Raw genomic sequence first — 22,712 nt, 5'->3', positions numbered from 1 at the left:
AGCAATGCAGGAGTGGGGGCAGATTTCAGAAAATGTGCATTTCATCCTAACCGTCAGGTGAAATTAAGGGACAACGACAACTAATCATACAAATAAACTGTAACATATTCAGAGCAATGAAAACCAATTATTGTCAAAACAAACTGCGTTATCTGTATTATTAAAATGGGCTCGGACAGCTTCATCTACGCGGCTGCTTGAATTACTGGACAGAGCTGTCGCTGCAGCACGCCTCTCTTGCAGCACACATGACGTCATATGTGCGCGTCGTCACATGACCCGAGGATGTCAGCTGACTGCCTCGCACGTCGCTTATTGCACAGGAAGGACCGCAGAAGTTACAAGAATTATGATAAAATTGCTTGAAAAATTGCCTGGGACGGAATGCCTCAAAGTAAGTAACAAAGGCACACTGAGTGTCGTTTCTTCTTCTTCCTCTTTTTCTTAGATATTAGTAGAAATGAAAAAAAGCCAAAATAACGCTATGTGAGAATTCAGTATTGTTGCAGTATTTAGGCATATTTAGTAATACTTTTATGTTAAATGCAGTGGATTTATTATTAAGCAGAAGTGGCGTTCAACACTTCAGCTGTTAAATGTGCACAGTACTGCTAAATACCACAAACGAGTGATGACAGCTCTTATTATTATTATTATTATTATTATTATTATTATTATTATTATTATCAAGAGCTGTCATCATTATTATTATTAATAATAATAATAATAAAAATAATATTCATAATAATAATATAACTGTACATTTAGTAGACGCGACATGTTTTTACAACTATTAACTTGTTAAATAAAACTATAAAGGCTTTCCTTCTAACTGCTTTTTCTTAATGCAGTCATCATGGACAATATAATATAAATCCACCACCTGCATTTTAAAGACTGTTGACCATCTACATGTACACATTAGGCAGGTGGTGGGAGGGTCAAAGGACACAAAGTATGTAATCATTGCTTTCAATCAAAAAGTCTGTGATCTGATACAAGTAGACGTTTACTTTATGCAGCCGAAATGATCATGCAATGGGAATATTCCCTAAGAGTAATTATGCATCTTTAACCCGTAATTCCTGTAACATGCTGCTAAATACTAGCCAGATCTTGCAAATTCATCCAGTGTCTACGGGTCGTCTAATAGAATACAAAGTTTGTTTCATTAAACATTTAACTTCTGCAAAACAAATCAATTTGGCAACAATAACACAATGACTAGAATTTAAAGTTGCTGTAGTATCTTTTACTTTTTGCATAAATTGTTATTGAGTATATATTGTAATGTGTGGTAGTTAGCACGTTTGCATCAGTTAAAGTTTGTAGGTTAGTCTTATCAGTTGTATTACAGTTTAGTTAATGTGTATTATGCACAGTTATAATTTGTGACAGTAAATAGGTTTGAAGCAGTAGTGGAAGACCAGCTAATGTAAGATATCCATGATTGTATAAATGCACATATATGTATGTCAGAAGAAGTATTACCTCACCAGTATATATTACCCCCATCCCTCCCAACTGCTCTGACTGTCTGGGGTTTTGATGCACAAAACCAGGAGTGATAGATTAAACGTAATTCCTGCATGAAGTCAGACTACCTCAGCCCAGTACTGTAGTGCACACACTAACAGATAGCAAGACGAGCAATACTAGGAGCTCACAGAGCTTTATATAATCTTACAATCTACTTACATTTTCAATTGCAGAATGTCAATAGAACCAGATTTTAAAGCTCTGTGCACAACCCAATATGATAATAACATCTTAGAGGAGGGGGGAAAAGAGGGCAAAGACATAATAATAATTATTTCAGCATAACCACTTTAGTAGGCAAATACAAGCTCAATAAGGAAATGCAAGACAAAGTGGGGTACAGGACAAGTGTTAGGCCTATAGGGGGAAGACATTGCCGTAAAGGAGGGCAAAAATGCCTGCAGGGCAAAACAGTGTCATAGTGGACTGAAACTGCAGATAAAACTACAATTCTGATCATATTATTACAGACAAACCCAAGGACACAATTTTTCCAGTAATGTCTGTGTCTGTGTTTGTGTCATTAGTTATTTTTTGCAAATGTGCATGAACCTCTCCCGGTGTCTGCTCTAAGACTTTGTAGGAGATCCCATATCCAACCAGAGTGCTTACGCTGTACTTTACTATCATGGGAGATTAAATGTAGCAGCCTCGTCTTTGGCATACTATACTCATTTATTTCCCCATGATTCCACTGGTCTGTGTGTGCGCGTTTGTCACTGTCACTGTGTTTGTCCGTCAGTGTGTGTGCATGTGTCAAGTTCTGCTTTGCAAAGCAGGAGATGGAGTCAAGGAAAGTATGAGGCCGGTTTGGGGAGAATATTTACAGATGTGCTGTGCATGACCATTATTTAACTATTAAAATCAAGGTACTTGCGATCATTGTGTGTGTTTTTGGTACTGTTGTATGGTAGTGCTCACCGTGCAGCAAATGGGGACAGGAATACATTTACCTTGATTGCTGTAAGTATTGGGACCATGACAGCCCAGTGCCATAATCAACAGTGTAAAATGTAACAAGTTCAGTACAGAATAGGGTAAAAGTTTAATTCAGGCACTCCTTTTAACGCTCACAATTCAAAGTTATACTGCTTCTCACAATTGATCTAAAAGGATCAATACAAACAATCTGCTTTTCTCCAGACTCACTCAGTATAGCCTACCTTAGCATTGTTTTCTGAAGCTTGCATAGTTTCAAATAATATTACAGTCTGCTTTGATTTGAAACATTGCATAATATCAATAGGAGCAGGTTATAAAGCGTTTGCCATACACAAGCATTTACTCAAGGACTGGTGCACCATTCATTGCCACAGCCTCAGGTGGGGTTATATATTTGCAATGTAGGTGTTTGCTTGAAAAACCCTCGTTTTAGCAGAGCAGGATAGGCAGAATTCAACTTAATAATACACTCACCTAAAGGATTATTAGGAACACCTGTTCAATTTCTCATTAATGCAATTATCTAACCAACCAATCACATGGCAGTTGCTTCAATGCATTTAGGGGTGTGGTCCTGGTCAAGACAATCTCCTGAACTCCAAACTGAATGTCTGAATGGGAAAGAAAGGTGATTTAAGCAATTTTGAGCGTGGCATGGTTGTTGGTGCCAGACGGGCCGGTCTGAGTATTTCACAATCTGCTCAGTTACTGGGATTTTCACGCACAACCATTTCTAGGGTTTACAAAGAATGGTGTGAAAAGGGAAAAACATCCAGTATGCGGCAGTCCTGTGGGCGAAAATGCCTTGTTGATGCTAGAGGTCAGAGGAGAATGGGCCGACTGATTCAAGCTGATAGAAGAGCAACTTTGACTGAAATAACCACTCGTTACAACCGAGGTATGCAGCAAAGCATTTGTGAAGCCACAACACGTACAACCTTGAGGCGGATGGGCTACAACAGCAGAAGACCCCACCGGGTACCACTCATCTCCACTACAAATAGGAAAAAGTGGCTACAATTTGCACAAGCTCACCAAAATCGGACAGTTGAAGACTGGAAAAACGTTGCCTGGTCTGATGAGTCTCGATTTCTGTTGAGACATTCAGATGGTAGAGTCAGAATTTGGCGTAAACAGAATGAGAACATGGATCCATCATGCCTTGTTACCACTGTGCAGGCTGGTGGTGGTGGTGTAATGGTGTGGGGGATGTTTTCTTGGCACACTTTAGGCCCCTTAGTGCCAATTGGGCATCGTTTCAATGCCACGGCCTACCTGAGCATTGTTTGTGACCATGTCCATCCCTTTATGACCACCATGTACCCATCCTCTGATGGCTACTTCCAGCAGGATAATGCACCATGTCACAAAGGTCGAATCATTTCAAATTGGTTTCTTGAACATGACAATGAGTTCACTGTACTAAACTGGCCCCCACAGTCACCAGATCTCAACCCAATAGAGCATCTTTGGGATGTGGTGGAACGGGAGCTTTGTGCCCTGGATGTGCATCCCACAAATCTCCATCAACTGCAAGATGCTATCCTATCAATATTGGCCAACATTTCTAAAGAATGCTTTCAGGACCTTGTTGAATCAATGCCACGTAGAATTAAGGCAGTTCTGAAGGCGAAAGGGGGTCAAACACAGTATTAGTATGGTGTTCCTAATAATCCTTTAGGTGAGTGTATATGCATGTATATCAATGTTAGTATTTCAAGTTTCAATTAAATGATTCTAATACATGCCAAGATGAAAATCAGTTTAATCTACAAGTGATTCTAATCTATCAAGTATAAAATTAAATCGGTTTTGTTTGATTTGTTTACAGTGTGCATGGAACAAAGTTCTAAAGTTATTTCCAGTCATCGTCTTCTTTTGACCCATTAATTTCAGAGGGTCCGACTCCAAATATATGTTTGCCAATTTAAAAACAAAACAAAAAAATACCCATTTTCTTCCAGGTCATTACGTACCTGTGGTGCAGTAAGCTTTCAGGGGGGACATGAAAACATTAAAACATTTTAACTGTATTAAATTAAAATACAATTAACCAATGGATATGAGATGGAAGTGGAGTAATTGACTCCACTCAGGCTGTGGACATTTTTCATCCCTTTATCGAACAATTATATTCAGAATCATACATCCAACTGGCCTAATATATGTTTTGAGATCGGACCACCATTAATTAATTGTATTTCCAGACAGAATGAGGTTGATATGTTCCTGATAGAACGCAGTGTTAAACACCACTTGACGACTTACTGCCAGCAAACCCCTCCGAGGGGAAATGGGTTTCCATGTATTGCATCTATATTACATTTTTCATACATCTCATGCAGCAGGATGATGAACTGGGGTTGAAAGCACTGCTCGGTGAACCTTAATTATTCTTTTCAATAATTGAAATGCCTCCATTTAAAAACCTTCTCTCAAGTGTCATGTTGTAGGGTGAGTTAGTCATTTAATTAGTTCTTCCTATCTGATGCCTTGCTTACTTGCTGCCCTCATGTCAACCTTCCCCGATGTTCTAACCAGAAGAGAACAGAGCGTGTCAAATGCACTTTACTGTTGTATGGTCTACATATCCTACCAAACTGTTTTACTTCTGTGTTTGTTCTTGACAGTGTCCAAAGAAAATTAGTTTCAGAGCAATAAGTGAGCACTGCTAGTATACATTGATCATATATTAAAGTGGTGTGTGTGTGTGTGTGTGTGTGTGTGTGTGTGTGTGAGTGAGAGTGTGTGACTATTGTTACATTATAATTAAAAAAGTTTCTACACAATTGCCCGGCTTTGCTACTCAGAACACAAAGGCTGCATTGCAGGAGCGCCATCGTGTGGTTAAGTGACAGATCTGCTTTTAATCACACAATACCTCCATGTTCTGCAAGTGCTCCCATCTTCAGTAACTGAATCACAATACATCCAATATTGCTTGTGTGATTTTGATAAGTAGTGTCTTGGAAGACTTCCAGAAATCCCCTTTCTGTCCAGTTATTGCTTTCTGAAACTCAATTACCTCGGCCTCTTTAATTCCTGTAAGAAACCGTTTTACAGATTAAATGGAATACTGGGAAAACTGATTGATCATGGATGTCACTACAAGTCAGATAGTGTATTCTTAAACTAATAAAACATATCGATCTGTGCATCTCCACCTACTGTAAAGAAGTTTTGCAGGTCACGCAGTAGGAATTATTTTCATTTGGTCAGTATTGCAGAACAAATCTGTGGCATATGGTCATGCATTTTTTAAGTTGCCCATCTATAAATAACTTAAATGTAAGTGGGATGTCTTGGTAGTTACACATTCCTTGAAGCACTATCTATCCAGTAAGTTTTGAGTCACTGTGTAAGTCAAGTGAATCCTGTGTGTTTAGGCATGGTTCGGGGTCAACTCCTCTGCACTTGGAAAAAATACAGAATATATTCTAAATATATGATATTGTTTCACTTCCCAGAGAAGTTTCAGAGACACTCTAAATAAAATATACATTGTATTATTCTACAACTCTTCTGTACATCTCAGTTTATTGTTATGCAGCATTCTCTTTTAAGGAGAAATTGTGTGCTGCCGTTCTTAGAAATGTCCCAGGCACAAACATGATCATGCTGTTGTGGATTGGCAGGCAGAAATAGTCGTGATATCCATATTGAACAGGCCAATCACACGGAGCAATCTCCTTCTTAGCATGATCAACATTCAGGTTGAGAGACCCCAATCATGGATGTTGTCATGCATGGATCTAGCACTGAAATAAATTTTATTTAGAACAGTACCATGGAAATGCATAGGTTATATTGATAAAATGTTAAGCCTTTTGGTTATTTTTGTCCTCAAGCAAAAATGGCACCATACTAAACCAAACAAAAATCAAGAATTTGTTTTAGATATGCTGTGATTTGATTTAAAAAGGGATCATTGTGATAGATCTAATTCCGTTAGAGAGAGAGTGATTGTTTGGTCTTTTGTGGTAGTGAACTCTAATGACATATTTGTATGGGTTGCAACAGGAGCTATAGCACTGTGTTTGAAACACAAGGGGGAGCAAGGGACCTTTGAAAATGTCAAATCTGCAGAATATAAAAAGGAGTGTTCCCGGCACTTGAATAAAAATTGTTATTGCCGTCCAAAAAACCAACAAGAAATATTGATAATATTAGCATTCCCAGGAAATGATTTACTGTATTCAAAATGGTAGTATTGAAAGGTATAAATGTTTAATCATAAGGGCTATTTGGGCATAATAGTTTTGCAGATTTGCAGGTCTTAAAAATGTCCTCACACAGAAAAATGTGCTTTCCCCTATAAAGAATATATATTTCAGTGGAATGAGCAAACATGAAATGCAATAATACAGTCTGTACAGAATACGAGGTGAAATATTTCACATCTACACACGAACTGAAGTTCAGTGATTGCCAGCAGTGCAATGCATCTTACAATATAGTTTCAAAAGCAACTCCTCAGTGTTTCGGAAAGCGGTTTCTCTTTGATACGCATTTGTAAACGGATCGTACAATTCGATGTAAAAGGAATTTTTGACACCTCTTCTTAAATGAGAAATGTTTTAGAAAATCTTATATATATTATAGTAGTTCATCACATTCCCAAGGCAAACCAAAAAATACAGTCGGTTTCTGGATCGGTTGACTTGTTCGTTACTACTCGGACAGTCATGATGCAGCATTGAATAAAGATGTGCGGACAACTTGAAGTCATAGTACTTTTCTTTGTAATCCTAATGTACACCCTCACTGATTATATACAACCTAATCTTAGAGTGGTTTGACAAAATAACTGTGACTGTTCGGCCTTGACAATCTGAGGATCGAGATTTTCAACCAGGACGATTTTCACATATCGGTTGATGAATGATCATTTGAAGCTGCTGTTTAAACCTCAGAACAGCATGCTTAACTAATGAACAGTTCAGAAAGCTAATAATGAGACTGTAATAACAGAAAGCTTGTTTACTCGGCTCTTCACACTGAGCACTTGTTGCCAGAGCTGTAAATGAGTTTGCCTTGTGCTGGGGCTCTGGTGGGAGACGACTGCTATCAGCCTTTGCAATAAAATGTCTCTTATACCTTGTGTCACTGTTGTTAGACATTCAGTTCTTTCCGGTTTGGGGAAGATTCTTCGCTCACACAACCCCCAGTGTGATTTCAGATTTAATACCTGCCTGCCTCTCTGTATCGCTATACTAAACGCTCTGATCTCCTTCTCAATAGTTGGAAACAAATTCAATTAATTGCTAGTAAAGTTGAAGAAATTGGTTATTTATTGAATGTGATCAACTTTACAGTGTCCCAAAAAGACAAAACTGCAGTTTGTGATGGAGATTCAACTTGTATGAATTAATACAACCTTGACTAATAACTGATGGGTGAAAATAGTGCAACTTTCAGGATTGACACAGCTGGAATGTGACTAAGTGAATACTTTTTTGTTTTTCTCCCCCCGGCAGTTTCTCCACCGAGTAATCGATCGCGTCTGTGGGCGAGATCCTCTGCGGTTTCATGACTACAGCGGCGTCTGGGACCTGGCAGAGTGGCTTGAGTTAATCGAGGTGCTTTCATCTGTATTCAGAGCGGCTGTAGGAAAGAAGATGTCTGATGAAGAGGTGAGAATGAAAGTAGTTTTCTGACAGAGAGAGAGGGGAAAAAAAGCCCTTTCAACTTAAAATAATACTTTGAATTTCAGAAAAAAGCAACCCATGCACAGTATGCTTTGATAATTTATTTTGATCGTTGAAACTCCCTGTGCCCCGTGTTAAAATAGTTTTAAAGGTAAGGTGATAAAAGGAGCTATTGCACATAATGGCAAATCAGAGGTGAGGTCCTGGAGGTGTGGGAAATACTGAGGGAAAGGTTTTAAAATGCAGTGATTAGAAGTCTGGCAGCGCAACTTTATTGCGGCCATAAAGGCAGGTGCGTGCTCACATTAACCACTGCACTAGCAGACTAAATCATTTCCAGCAGGGGCTCTGTTCCTGGCTCGGAGGTGAAGCAATCGCTGTGTGATCACTAAACCTGAAAGAAACAACTCCGGTGGCTCTCCAAGTGCAGCCACAGCCACTGCATTGTGACAGTAAAGATGTATACAAAGCTAAGATCAAATGAAATGATGCCTTGTACTTTGATTTTCTGATTTCAGGAAGTATTCATATTGTTTTTGCTGGCAAATAATGATAATTAAAAACAATATATAACACCTGCTCCCAGATTAGTGCAGTTATTTTGAACAGTCTCTTATGTCTCATGTTTGTTTTTGTCTATAGTTAGTCACATTGTCATGATTTCTTCATGATCGGACTATCTTTGAAATGATTCCTCCCCTCCCCTCGTCCACAGTCTTCGCTTTGGCAAATATGTGGCTTCTCTCATGAAAACACACAAGGATTTTCCATAATCATATCTGAGACTTCTTCAGTATTTGGAGATCAGAGAAACAGTAGCTCACTATTCCAAAATATTAACTGGAATCGATTGCTGTTGCTGCAGGCTGACCGGATCAAATATGAGCTTTTATCTCAATCCAGTAAACCACATTAAGGCATCAATATGTATAAAATCACGGCTGAAACATTGATTGATCGATATTTCTAAACACAATGAAGATTTATTGTTTTTATAGTTTCCAGTGTGTAGCACTTTACTTATTGAGCCTGGTATGCGCTCATGCACCACGTTATATTAAGAGATAAGATCCTGAAACGAGCACCATGGAATTAAAAATAGACAGTATACATTTTTAATCATGGTAAAAGTCAAGTGGAGGAGATGTAATTACTACAGCAGTTCAGCACTGTAAGAAAAAATCCTATGATAAGGAAAATTGTACATTTTAAACTTATCTTATATAACACAAAATTAGTGTTAGTTTCTTAGCATAAAATAAATATGACTATGGTCTTTGTCAGTGGTTTTCAAAATACAATCAAGTAACTTTATATACTGAGATGTGTACATTGTGTTACTAATGTCTTAAATGTATAGTTTATTTGTATATGCAGTTTTGCCACAGTAGATGAAAACCAAATTATTTGTTTAGGTGCAGCAATCCATAAGCGAACTTGACCCCAGCTATCAAGAAGGGCTACTGAAGTGTCTGAAGGGCAGGAGGGAGGAAATCCGACAAGCACTGATTGAGAAGACAAACGCAGTTTCATCGACGCAGCTGCAGAATTTTGACTGGCAGTTAAAGGTAGGAATCGCACTTTGATTCATTCATCAGTGTTTGAAATGGAGAGTGTTTACGTGTCGGGCGTTTAAGGTAAACTTTATTGACGATGAGAAACCCGGCCGTACGGAACTGCAGGAGATTGGTCAAAGCCTTTGTGTTTTTCTGCACCGAAAGGTAATAAGTGGAAAGCAGACAATGCTGGGGGATGACTTTAAAAATAAATAAATAAATAAATAGACAGATGGATAAAAAGATAACCCTGTTTATAAGGTTGTATTCACCTTTCTGAATTGAAGTATCGATTTCTCGACCGAAGTAAAGGTCTTCGTATCAAGTGCTGGGGATAAAAACGATGTCTGAAGATGACCCTGAAGATGTCTTGGCCGTAGATGCACTTGTCAGGAAATTATACTCCTCATAGATTAATGTTTAGGGGAAAAAGAATGTCGGAGCATTCACTGGTAACGGATGTTAAGTGGATATTATGGTGCTGCTCCTTCAGTGCTGTTTGGTATGCAGTGTTGTACTTCCAAACTTAGCATTATGTAGATTGTCTACCTGTAGGTGAGTCAGTAATAAAATTGCCTTTTAAGTCAATGCTGCAGTTTTGCTTTTGCATTTATTTCCCATTATCTTTAGTGTTCAAGAATCTAAAAGGATTTTACACCAGCTGCAAACATTATTATGCATGGGAGACCTTATTTATAGTTCAGGGTCGGTCCTGATTATATTTATGATCTTGCCCTGACAACCTCACTCTTTAGGGAGCCACTGGTGTGCATTGTGCTGTCACAGAATTACAAGTATAGCTCTAATTAAGGATTCAGGCAATGTGGAGCATTCACTAGTGTCAGATGCTGTTTATTTGGACAATTTTAATTGCGGCGTCTTTGCTAATTGCTGATGGTTGGTTGTCTGTAAGACGAGGTGCATCTCTTATCCTTATAAAAACCCTGGCTTGTGCCTTTCATTTGAAATCTCCAACTAAAGAAACGTTATTTTAATTTTTGTGTAATGCCAGTTCTCGATGAACAAAGGGTTAAACTGGATGGGTTTTAGATGTTTATTAGCCACTGTATGGCTGAGGGATATCAAAAAGCTATTTGTGATCTTAAAGACCCAATGGAAATGTATTCTGTGCCATATTATGTCACCTCCTGACACCGGTGCCGTTTAATTATCTTTGCCTGAGTGATACTGTCATATTTGGAGGTGGTTTATTCAAAGTGACCATCTTATTAATCACAGGATGCGTTGGACATTATATACTGTGGAGAAGCACACGCTATTCCTTCTGGCTATTGGATCCACTCTGCTTACCTTTACAATGTTTTTAACCATCTAGTGTAGCGGGCCGATGTCTCCAATAGGAAAAGCTGTTCACTGCAGTGTTTGAGCTGTTTTTAGCGTAGTTTTCTGTTGTATTTTACTTCCATTTAACGTCTCTCAAAAGTTCAAGGGGACCACAGAGGGCCAGAACATCATCAAACACAGTTTACCACAGCTGCCCAGTTTACGCTGCATATTCCTGAAACATCGCACACAATTAAACTCTTAAACAATTCCAATTATGTTCAACAGAATTAAATAACCTAAATTATTGATACTAAGTAAAAAGTGTGATTTTTCTTGGTCATAGTTGGGTTTGTGATGATTACAAATTAGGCAAATGTTAGCAATAATGAGGGGCTAACATGTAGTCATGTATGCTGTTATTAAGTGCCAATATGTATATATTTGTCAAAGCATGAAGTGGGTGCCTGAAGCTTAGACCTACATTCATAGCTGAACTTGACGATTTCTGAATGGATAGCCTTTCAGACCTAATGGCAATGCAAGTACATTATCTTCTATCGATTCTGCCAAGCAGTAAGTGAAAAGTAGGTTTGAAAACGACACTCTTTATATCTTTGGTAAAGATTTTCCTTTCTTTGTCTTTTGTGCCTTGAAAATGGCACCAATCGGAGGCATGTGAATGCAGTAGCATTTCTGTAGAAAATTGCTGTACAGCTCACGATATAATGGACATACAGTAATACACTCAAGCGAAGCTTTGCAATTTTTGTTCTAATTCATTTTTATGTTTCGGGATACTCTCACGAGTTCTGTTTCATACCTGAAGGGTCCAAATAGCTTTGTTGGGGGGAAATTAGATATGAAGATAGGTGAGATAAAAAACTGAAGTATGATGCTTAGCCTGTTCAAAGGAGATTAAAATGGTGTTCAATTAATGTGCTTTAGGGTCAAAAAAGGAAATAGACTAACCTGATGCTGATTGGCACAGAGACATTTAGTTTCAGCTCACGACTCATTTGCCACATTGACATTTAGGGTGTCACATTGAGGCTGCACATCAGTGTGACAGCGTTGTCAATGTCTTTTCCTTCCAGAGGGAAAGGTATATTCTTTCTGCATTTCTTAAATGATGCTTCTTTAGGAATAGCATGGCTTGGGGCAGAGCCCACAGCTATCGCTCACGATGGAGTCTATAGGCCCTGGTCCATCAGCACGACCCAGAGTACAGATTCGCTTTAAGAGAAACCTGAGCTGAATTTCAACAGCTATTCAGTGGGTTCGTAGTGTGTGGTTTCCAACAGGATTATGTAAGACGATGACCGCTATAGATTCATGAGCGTTCCTCATTGAATGATTTTTTTTTTTTCTCTTACTACAAATCATTGATATGTATTAATTAGATACGGGACACTGTATAGTGGAACTGTGAATACTGTCAAACACTAAAGTAATCGAGGAAATTTTACATTGATAAAATATGATGTGCAAGTGAGTGATTTAACAGATTATTTTTTTTAATTCTCAACAAGTATAACAATTTCTCATACTTATACTTTAAGAATCTAATCTTATCAATGTATCAAATTAAACTTCAGTGCTGCGGTGTCCAGCGCGACTATAAAGTAGACGATATCGCACAATGTGAGCGTGCTGGACGAAAACAGATGGTCAAGAAAAAAAGCATTTAAATGATTCCGTGGGCTGCTCAGAGGTCTGACCTCAGTCCCATCGAGCTGTAGAACATCTCTGGACTGAGCTGGAAGAGACGACTACGCCAGCATCTCTCGCTGAACTGTCCTCAGCACTGCAAGAGGAGTGGCGGAAGGACAGGAGCAGACCGGAAGGATAAAAGTGGGCCTGCATCCGTAATAGATTGCAAACATTTGTGTATTGTGTTTACTGTTGTCACAATACTGTTATGTATGTGTTTTGTGAATGCATACCCCCCCATCATTACAATTGCCACCTTTCTTTATTTTTTCTTGAGAGAGAGGACTACTTTATGAATATTTATTGAGCATTCTGACAGAGCTGAATTAATGAAAAATACAATTACAGTCAGATCCTGGATTAATAGGAAAAATAGCAGCAGGGATTGTAGCCAGACATGTTGACTGAGTTCAGTCTTTTGGGGATATTTTGCTTTGCAGTGCAACCTGAAATGTACTTTTTTCACGAAACCAGTTTCCATACACCTGGACAAGATCCAAAAGAAAATAATTGTCTTTCTGCATCAGCAGAGGTGCTAAGATTCCTTTTTTTTTCTATGTTAGGGGAAACTTTATGCTGTCCAAAAGGAGCTTCAGAAATGGATGAACAGTATTACCCTAATGACATTCAGAGCAACACCTCCAAGCATTACCAGCATATTGAATTTGAAGGATAAGCCAGGAGGTTTCAGATGGCTTGGAGATGCATTTATTGATTTAGGTATAGAAATGACTGAAAGTGTGTGTGTGCCAAATGATCATTTAGAAATATCTTTAATTAATTTAAAGATAAGTTCAAATATTTCAAGATATTTAAATATATCTAATTTAATAGAGCTCTCTAAATGATTTGCAGATATCTTGAAATCCTTTAGAGATCTGCAAATGACTTCCTGTTTATTTGGAGATATCTCTAAATCATTGAGATGTTCAAATCACTTCCTGTATGTAACCCAAGATTATCAGTTCCCGTTAACTTGTTAATTAATTTCAATGTATCTGAATGAGGAAACAGGAAGTGATAATGTCACCCAAAATACAGGAAGTCATTTGAAGATATCTCTAAATGATTTGCAGATATCTCTAAATCATTTAAAGATATCTTCAAATCATTTCGAGATCTGCAAATCATTTTGAGATCTTTAAAAAGCGCCTTATTTAGATATCTCTAAATGATTTGCAGATATCTAAATCATTTAAAGATATCTCAATGATAATTTGGCTTGCCATAGAGTGTGTGTGTGTGTGTGTGTGTGTGTGTGTGTGTGTGTGTGTGTGTGTGTGTGTGTGTGTGTGTGTAAATCCTTGCCTTATAGAATTTGTTTCACAGAGCTGGAAAAATATTTTCTGTTCGCTCGGCTGTTTAATTCTAAAATATATTGTACATGTTTTCAATAATCATTCTCCATTGAACTTTGGTCATCACGAATTGTAGAATATTTCGGAGAAACAAGATTTGTGGTATAGCTATAGGTGTGATAAAATAATGTCTTAACCTGTGTAACTGAGTCAGCTGGGAATAAATGTGCATGTAGTGGAGCTCTTTTAAAATCCGTTAAATAAACATGATAAGGAATATCAACCGCTGATTCGCCTTAATGCAGCTAACCACAGAGTCATTGAAATTAGGTTTGTTTACGTCCTCTTTATCGGGTTACTATTTGAAAGGAACCCACAGTGTATGATGTTGGAAATGAGATGGCAGTGGTTCAATTGCAATTCATGTTTCTTTTCTTTCTCTGACCAAACCGAACCTTGACCTGTGAAAACCAGGCTTGGGACCTTTAAGTAACAAAATTAAGGAGAAGACGTGTGTAGATCCATCAATTATGCCCATGTGCACTAAGTGTTTCTTTATAATTCATTTCATATTACTGTCAGGAAAGGAACATGTAGCTTTTTGGTACAGGAGGAAATTAGTTTCTTGTGGCTAATGGATTTCTGCACTATTGCAGTATCTCGGTGCTACTGGAAGGCAAGATAAAATAATCTGCCATAGACGGCGGTATAACACAATCTTATGAAGAGATATATTTTGATGATTGCATTTTCTGCTGACAAGAATATTAAACTTAATAGCGCCGCAAGAGCTCTTTTTCATCTCCCTTTTTGTAGCCATTTTTACATTATATTTTTCACTTCCAGCTGAGTGTTTTATATTACAAAAAAACAGGACCTTAAATGCAAAGCAGGGCAAATGGTTGTTTTTATGTACTTGTTATGAATTTCTAGAGTTCAGAATGTTATATAAAACTAATTTATGATGATGATGATAATAATAATAATACAGAATAAATGAAAGCTTTGGCTTATTTAGCTTGGTATAATGCTGTCAGAACATAAACATAGCAAATGCAAATAAACCTTTTTTTATCATAATTCAGCTAAACATTTGTGTCACTGCATTTAAATTATCAGTTTGATTTCACATCCTTGATTTCGAAGCAGATGCTTTACAATATCAAATGGTATGAAAACAGCAAAGAAGAGGTAAAGAATATATATATATGTTGATTTAAGAACCTAATTAAAAGTCCTGGATGTGGTTCAGTTTGTACTCTTGATGGCACTGAGGACGGGTGAAAACCATCTTGGTAATTGTTCAGATTGTGTCTTTTTTTTTTCCTGTTTTGTTTTTCTCGTCTAGTTGGCCCTGTCAAGCGATAAGATCTCGTCGCTTCAGACGCCGCTGTTAAACCTCGATTTGGATGTCAAAGAAAATGGAGCACTTAAGCCTGTGTCCATAGAGATGAATCGTGAGGAGCTGCAGACCTTAATAAACTCGCTGGAGGCAGCAAACAAGGTATCTTTTCTTAAACACAATTCAAGACACTACAGGTTACTGAAAGCTTATTTTTCATTACAATAAATTCAAATTTTTCGTTTAAAATAAAAAAATGTATGACCAAAAAAACAGCAACATATTGATCCGTATAAGTCTAACTTGGTAACTTAGTTTTACTGTCCCATTAGGGTAAGTAATCACATAAAACAGGACTATCCTATATAATTAATTCCTTGTGTTTGTACAGTTTCAAGGTCTTTGGTCTATTCAGATTTTCTTTGTCCTACAGCTCCACAGATGATGATATAGTGCTGAGAAGTTAATGCTTAGTTTTTCCATTCTGACACCAATATGTAATATGGGTAATTTCTACGAACGCTGAGGAAAGCAGTCCTTTAGCATCGTTAAGATTAACAAGTTTAAACAGATTAACAAGTGAGGATGGATAGACAAAAAGGCCTTCGCTCTAAGAGGAGAAACAGTGGGGGGAGAAAAAGCTGAGAAATAAATGTAAGAACTTCACAGGGGAAAACAATTGCATTGCAGGGTAGTGAACAGCAGCTCCAGCATCACTGCAGGAAAGGTCACCGCAGGAAGCTGGGTAGTCGCTGCCATGAATGTTAAAAGAGCGCTGAGCCATAAGTGTGGCAGCATCTGTTGCTTGTCTGCTGTCTTTGAGTGTCTGCTCTTTTGGTCGAGTTTTCAACATCTCTTCCGCACTACTGCGTCAAATTGTCACGGTCAGCGGCTTGATGTAACCCTTTTTTTTTTTTTTTTACTTTAAATTATTTTATCTGTTTTCTTTTACCGGATTTTAAATTATAAATGTAGTAAATCAATTTGGAGGTATGTATGTCTTTTGGAATTTGTCTTCTTTGGAAGCTGATTTAAGTAAAGCTAATTTAATTTACTTGCAAGGTTAAGGAGATCATTTGAAAGGAGATATTCAGAAGATAAAAGATATAATAATCTGCCAGTTAATAATGCATTTAAGCACTTGATTCCACAGTAATAGGTTACCTCCAACAATTATTCTGTGTCTAAAAAAAGAAAAACGATTTTAGGCGATCTCAGAATTGTTTCTAACTTTCTGAGGTTAACTACTGTTTGAAGTTTAGAAATTGACAGGACTGAAAATTTTGCTAAATCTGTGTTTTAACCAAAACTACTATCAAGGCATGCAGCCATGTTATTCCTCTCCTTATTCTTCATGGAGAGAATATCCCAATTATTGTTAACGTGGCTTGTTTGTTTGGTTTCAGATGTTTTTGACTTTTACAACTTATTAGATCTTTCACATTGTCAGTGTTCGAAATGTTCTCATGTCTGTATGCTACAGCTCATTTCCACGACTCAATTGTAAGGTGTGAGACTACTTGATGTAGTAATTTTCTACTCCAGTTGCTCATGTCGTGCTCGTTTATGCTAAACATCACATGCTGAACAAAAATGCCAGGTTTATCTTGATTTATCTTGATTTCCTGGTTACAAACCATAGTTCAGATAACGTAGAATCAAACCATAATTCAGATCAGGTCGATTCGTATTTGCACGCTTGACCACTAATTACTCTTCAAGTACATCAAACATCAGCACACGAAGTAAGGATGACTTTTGGGCAGCCTTTTACTTTCTTCTGTATTATTTTCTGTTTTGAGTCTTCTTTTTAAAGTGCTGGTATAAATGTATACTTTGGATTTAATTAATCAATCATTTTCCATTTTCCTACTGCCTTTGAAATACCTAATAAGGCATGTCTTAAATTAAGGAAATGATTCAGTTCATGAAAATAAATTGAGAACTTAACAAAGATCCATCATCACCCTTAAAAACCAATATCCAAATATACATACATGTATATAGATTTGTGAACAAAACTATTTATATTGTTTAAATAAGCCCTGTTGATAACATGAAGTGCTATGTTAAGTAACTCCACTTATGAGTTGAGTATGTGTTATGTAGGTGGATGTCAGAATAAATTCAACTTCAATAATACTGAATATATATATATATATATATATATATATATATATATATATACCGATCAGCCATAACATTATGAACACCTGCCTAATATTGTGTAGGTCCCCCTTTTGCCGCCAAAACAGCCCTGACCCGTCGAGGCATGGACTCCACTAGACCTCTGAAGGTGTGCTGTGGTATCTGGCACCAAGACGTTAGCAGCAGATCCTTTAAGTCCTGTAAGTTGTGAGGTGGGGCCTCCATGGATCAGACTTGTTTGTCCAGCACATCCCACAGATGCTCGATTTGAGAGCCAGCCTTCGCTCCCCATGTGCATCAGTGAGCCTTGGCCGCCCATGACCCTGTCGCCAGTTCACCGCTTTTCCTTCCTTGGACCACTTTTGATAGATACTGACCACTGCAGACCGGGAACACCCCACAAGAGCTGCAGTTTTGGAGATGCTCTGACCCAGTCGTCTAGCCATCACCATTTGGCCCTTGTCAAAGTCATTCAGATCCTTACGCTTGCCCATTTTTCCTGCTTCTAACACTTCAACTTTGAGGACAAAATGAATTTGCTGCCTAATGTATCCCACCCACTGACAGGTGCCATGATAACGAGATTATCAGTGTTATTCACTTCACCTGTCAGTGGTCATAATGTTATGGCTGATCAGTGTATGTAGTATAATCCCTAAATCACTGTGTTGTTTGAAAATCAGTTGCTTTGCTTGAAGGAGTCTCTACTAAACATGGACAGCTTTTTTTGTGAACTTGCTTAGGTGTCTATGATGGTAAGCAGAGGAAAGAATTGTAAACTAAATAATCCACTGTGCCTTTGTATGTTGAGCTGTGCGTTACTGTAGAATATACATCAACATACAACTTTTATGCTATATTTTGCACTCCTGGAAGATTGGAAGGCTTTTCCTACAGGTGTACTGGAGAGGGTGTTGTTAAGTGCTGGGTGTAAAAATGCACACAGAATAAACGCACTATTCTATTTAAAGCCTATGTCTATAAAAATAACACTGTGGCTGTAACTTCTTTGAGTCCATCAGCCACTTCGCTCGCCATGTTGATCAGCTCTTCCAGAAAGGAAGTGGCTGATTCGAAGTAGGATGCGTCTGGTGTGTTTTGTAGTTGTAAACACAAGTGTTTGAGCCTTTGTCACATCATTGGTCTCCTCATCTTGTTTTTTTTATGACAAAGACATGGCTGGCTACAAGACCCATGTAGGTGTGGACTCTGAATGGATCCTTCCCCTGTGGCAGGGAGTCAATAGCAGAGTCTCTGAGAGCTGTGGGGGGAATGTCCTAAACCACGTAGAGTGAGAGCCACTTCGCAAATCGTTGTTTGTGATGGCAGAAACACCCCAGTCTTTCAGATGTTGCTTTTGCAGTTGATGGATAATGCAGTGTTGCTGCAAAGATGGATTACAGTTCGCTGTCAGGCAAAATGTGCAACAGATATTTCATTTTCCTTGTATTCACTGGATTGTGCTGGTTTAACATCTCCCACTTGATTATTGATGGGTGGGGTGGGATGCTAGGCAGCATTAGCAGCATGATATTCTCCCCTAGAGTAGTGGACAAGGTCACGCAACACTTCAAGAATCAGAGTTAAAATCGACTATTCATTTTGAGGTGTGCCAAGCATCATATCCAGCAGGGATCTTCTCCTTGACCTCTCCAGACCTCCTGAACGCTGATTGGAAGCATCACAAACCGAGGCAGTGATTGAGAGAGTACCGCAATAGCTTCCCAAATGTCAAGTGATTAAGAGGCGCTCTATGTTAATGCCTCAGTCAGACTGTTGTCCCCAGTATTCGATTCTCAGTGTCCTTGCTTTCTGTATCTTCTGCACTTGCTTGCTAGCATCTCCAAATGTAATTACATTTAAGTACAAAACATTAACCCAACCGTATTTTACCGTGGTAATGTAGCAAGTTAAACAATGCAATCATTACAAGACCAACTTCACATGGATTAAATGTTCCCCGGCTTCAAATGTGTTTGCTTAATTTGCCTCACGGAATGAAGTATCGTATAAATAAATAAATACATGTATTCCTTATTTTTATGATGATGATGATTGTGATGATAATGAACAGAAAGGGGAAAAAAAGATTTAGGTTTGGCAGCTCATTTATCACGGTTCAAAAACCGATAAATGTATCCAGATAGGGATTTCAAGGCTGCCTTCTTATCTATATTTAATTCTTCTCCAATCCACCCGGGAGCTCTTCCTTTCCACACATTTCTCTCAACCTCTTTCTTTCCCTCCGACGTGCCATTCAGCCCAGTCTCCCGCTCTTTCTGGTGGTGAATATATGGAGCTATGGAGTACACTTGGCATCCCTTGAAAGAGACCAAGGATACACTCCTGCAAAGAGGTTTTATGATCGAAACAAACAGATTGCTTCCAGGACTTCCCATCAGCTAACACGTTTCTAGCATTGACTGTTTCTAGGCCTGGATTTCCACTGTTGTCAAAATTATATTCAGTATCTTTCATACTAAGTAACTGCATCATTTTTTTATGTGAACGCAGTGAGAATAGTGCCAAATGCAGAGAAGGTATAAAAGACTTTTCACGTTAATATTAATGCAGAGGTGAAAAAAGTGGCTGCAGAGGGCTGCAGTACAGAAGATCGTGTCGGTATTTTTAAAGCACACAGAGCCATAGAACTGGATTTATCACACCCTTGCTCTAAAATGCCAGTTTAATTTACTAAAAATACAGTTTTCACCTAGGCTACCTGGGGCTTATGTGGATGTTGTTAATTTGTATGTATTTGGTGTTACAGAAACATTAGAAATATTAATTTGTACAAATGGAAAAATATGTGAATCTTAAATAAGTAAAAGATGATGTCTGGATGTTCAGATTGGCATTAATCACAATATTTAACACCACTTCTATCATTTTGTGTCTATGTACTGCCAAGAGTAATTTTATTTCACCGATTTCTCAACCACTCTCATAAATCTGACACGACTGGAGTATTATCTTGTAAAATGCAGCCTTCTCACTCTTTGTAGTTTGCTCAACTTTAGGTTTTCGATTCTTGCTAAATTAAACTGGAAGGGGACTGATGCATGGACAGCGATTTTGCTCAGGACGTTTGTTACACATATACAGCCGCTAGATCTGCGTCCACCGGCGTGTGTATAGCACCCACCCTTGTCTCATTGGCTTTATTTTTGTACTACTTTTTTCCCCCTTCCTTAAACTGATTTCTCTTTGAATCCTGACAGGTTGTCCTACAGCTGAAATGAGTGGAGATCAAGGTAATCAACCGCATCTATCTCTATGACATTTCAAATAGAGACTGTAAGCAGAATAAAGACCCACGCTGACAGCCCAGCCCAAGCGGAGAGTGATGACACCATTGGGCTCTGAATGAGCTAGAGACGGTCAACTGAGACCCACAGACCCAGTGGGCTGGTGAAGAGCCATCTATAGACAAAAACAACACTTTGGACTGGATACTCTGGGCATGTGCTAAATTTAATCATACTTTTTTTTTTTTTTTATAAATAAACTTAACATTTTACTCAGCCTTTGGTATTCCTTTACTTACTTGCATATATAGATGAATTGTATTTCATTTTTAAGAATAAAACTTGGTTATAAACATTTCTTATGATAGTATATTTTGAAATATAAATTATTATTATTATTATTATTTCTCTCATGAATATATATATTTAACAGAATTGATAATATAAAAAAAAAAATTAAGTAACACACAAAGAACAGTCAGGTAATCATCAAATAAAAAATAATCAAGTTCACATCCATAGATTAGTGAGTTACACCAATAAAGGAGAATCAAATGTCACTAGTGCTAAGAAAAGTAAGTGAGTACAGATGACTTGGGTTCAGATCTGAAAACAATACGAGGGCCTCTCGGACTGAATAGTTTTTCTGCTTCTCTATTCTCTTACCCTGCTTCTGTATCTCTGGGGTGCAGTGACTGACTGCAGAGGTGTGAGACATCGGAGTGAATAGTACATTCGATACATCTCACTGTAGTGGGTATCGCTGGAGCCAAAGGACTGTAGCAGGAACTTCAGTGAGCAGAGATCAGGCGCGAGGTGTGTTTATTCTCCACCTCCGTTCTTGCGTGTATACAACGTGTACGTCAAGACAAATACTGCACGAAGACCAAATAAGAGCTTCATAAAGCAGAACTATTGGCCAGTGAATATCATCCATGATTTCTCGAATTATGACAAAGCACATATGGGGTTAAAGTTAAAAGAAGGTTGAGGTTCTTGAACGGTTTAGATTTTTTGTTATTACTCTAATCATACTGAAATATCCGGTTACTGTCATTAATTGAAATCTTAAATTAGATTAAACATTATTCTGGATATGTTAGTTTATTTTAAATCGTTAAATGCAGTATTCTCTGAAAAGCAAAGACGTTTTTTGACAAATAGTTATTTCCTTTAAATTAATGTTAAGCATGTTTTATGTAGGATTCGAGTATTAGTTATCAAAATGTATAATTAAAAACAATAAAAAACAGTTCCACGTTGTGTATGGTTTATATTAATTTATGTTGATTTGTGTTTAGTTGTCATTGCAATGTGTCGGAACTGCAGTGGTTAACCCTGTGGATCTGGTGTCAAAATACTAACAGACTGATTATTTTATGATGTTTTTGTTAGTTAATATTCAATATTAATTGATCCGATTACTTTTTCTGAGATTTCCAAGAGTATATCAATCCTCTGGAAATGAAGCATTTTGCTTTAAAGTACAATATGACTGTAATAGTCTCATCTGGAACCATCTCACATGAAACAATTTTACCAAGAGTACTAGGTTTTATTTATTTATTGAGAGATTGATCTCAAATATGAGTGTGACACATGGTTGTCAGCATCTTTCATGTATTACTTGCTGCTTCCTCATTATCCCCTCAAAAATGAGTCCATACATACATCTGTAGGTACAGTACTGTCCAAAAGTTTTAGGCAGGTGTGAAAAAATGCTGTAAATGTTTTCAAAAATAGACATGTTAATAGATTATATTTATCAATTAACTAAATGCAAAGTGAGTGAACAGAAGAAAAATCTACATCAAATCCATATTTGGTGTGACCACTCTTCCACTCTGCCTTCAAAACCGCATCAATTCTTCTAAGTTCACTTGCACACAGTTTTTGAAGGAACCCGGCAGGTAGGTTGGCCCAAACATCTTTCTCTCTTTCTCTCTCTTCATGTAATCCCAGATGGACTCGATGGTGCTGAGATCAGGGCTCTG

At 37.8% G+C, this 22,712-nt stretch overlaps 1 protein-coding gene across 1 annotated transcript; it reads left to right on the top strand.

The window, feature by feature from the left end:
• The first annotated feature begins 259 nt into the window (after window positions 1–259).
• Window positions 260–20,994, top strand: commd8 (COMM domain containing 8). The gene is made up of 5 exons (XM_066720616.1): window positions 260–394; window positions 7,959–8,114; window positions 9,545–9,697; window positions 15,329–15,484; window positions 20,692–20,994. Exons 1-5 carry the CDS (start codon window positions 275–277, stop codon window positions 20,710–20,712), a joined length of 606 nt encoding a protein of 201 aa, XP_066576713.1. The 5' UTR covers window positions 260–274; the 3' UTR covers window positions 20,713–20,994.
• Window positions 20,995–22,712: the final 1,718 nt, after the last annotated feature.

The sequence above is a fragment of the Amia ocellicauda genome, chromosome 13 (assembly GCF_036373705.1).
Source record: "Amia ocellicauda isolate fAmiCal2 chromosome 13, fAmiCal2.hap1, whole genome shotgun sequence".
Taxonomy (NCBI): Eukaryota; Metazoa; Chordata; class Actinopteri; order Amiiformes; family Amiidae; genus Amia; species Amia ocellicauda.
The sequence above is the reverse complement of the archived record's forward strand: the minus strand, read 5'-3'. Positions and strand labels throughout refer to the sequence as shown.

Bases quoted from the DNA above. Each gene is read 5' to 3' on its own strand.
- commd8 (XM_066720616.1), top strand. From the start codon at position 275: ATGACCCGAGGATGTCAGCTGACTGCCTCGCACGTCGCTTATTGCACA. The intron at 395-7,958 runs GTAAGTAACAAA...TCCCCCCGGCAG, and splicing joins CTGGGACGGAATGCCTCAAA to TTTCTCCACCGAGTAATCGA. The intron at 15,485-20,691 runs GTATCTTTTCTT...GAATCCTGACAG, and splicing joins CGCTGGAGGCAGCAAACAAG to GTTGTCCTACAGCTGAAATG.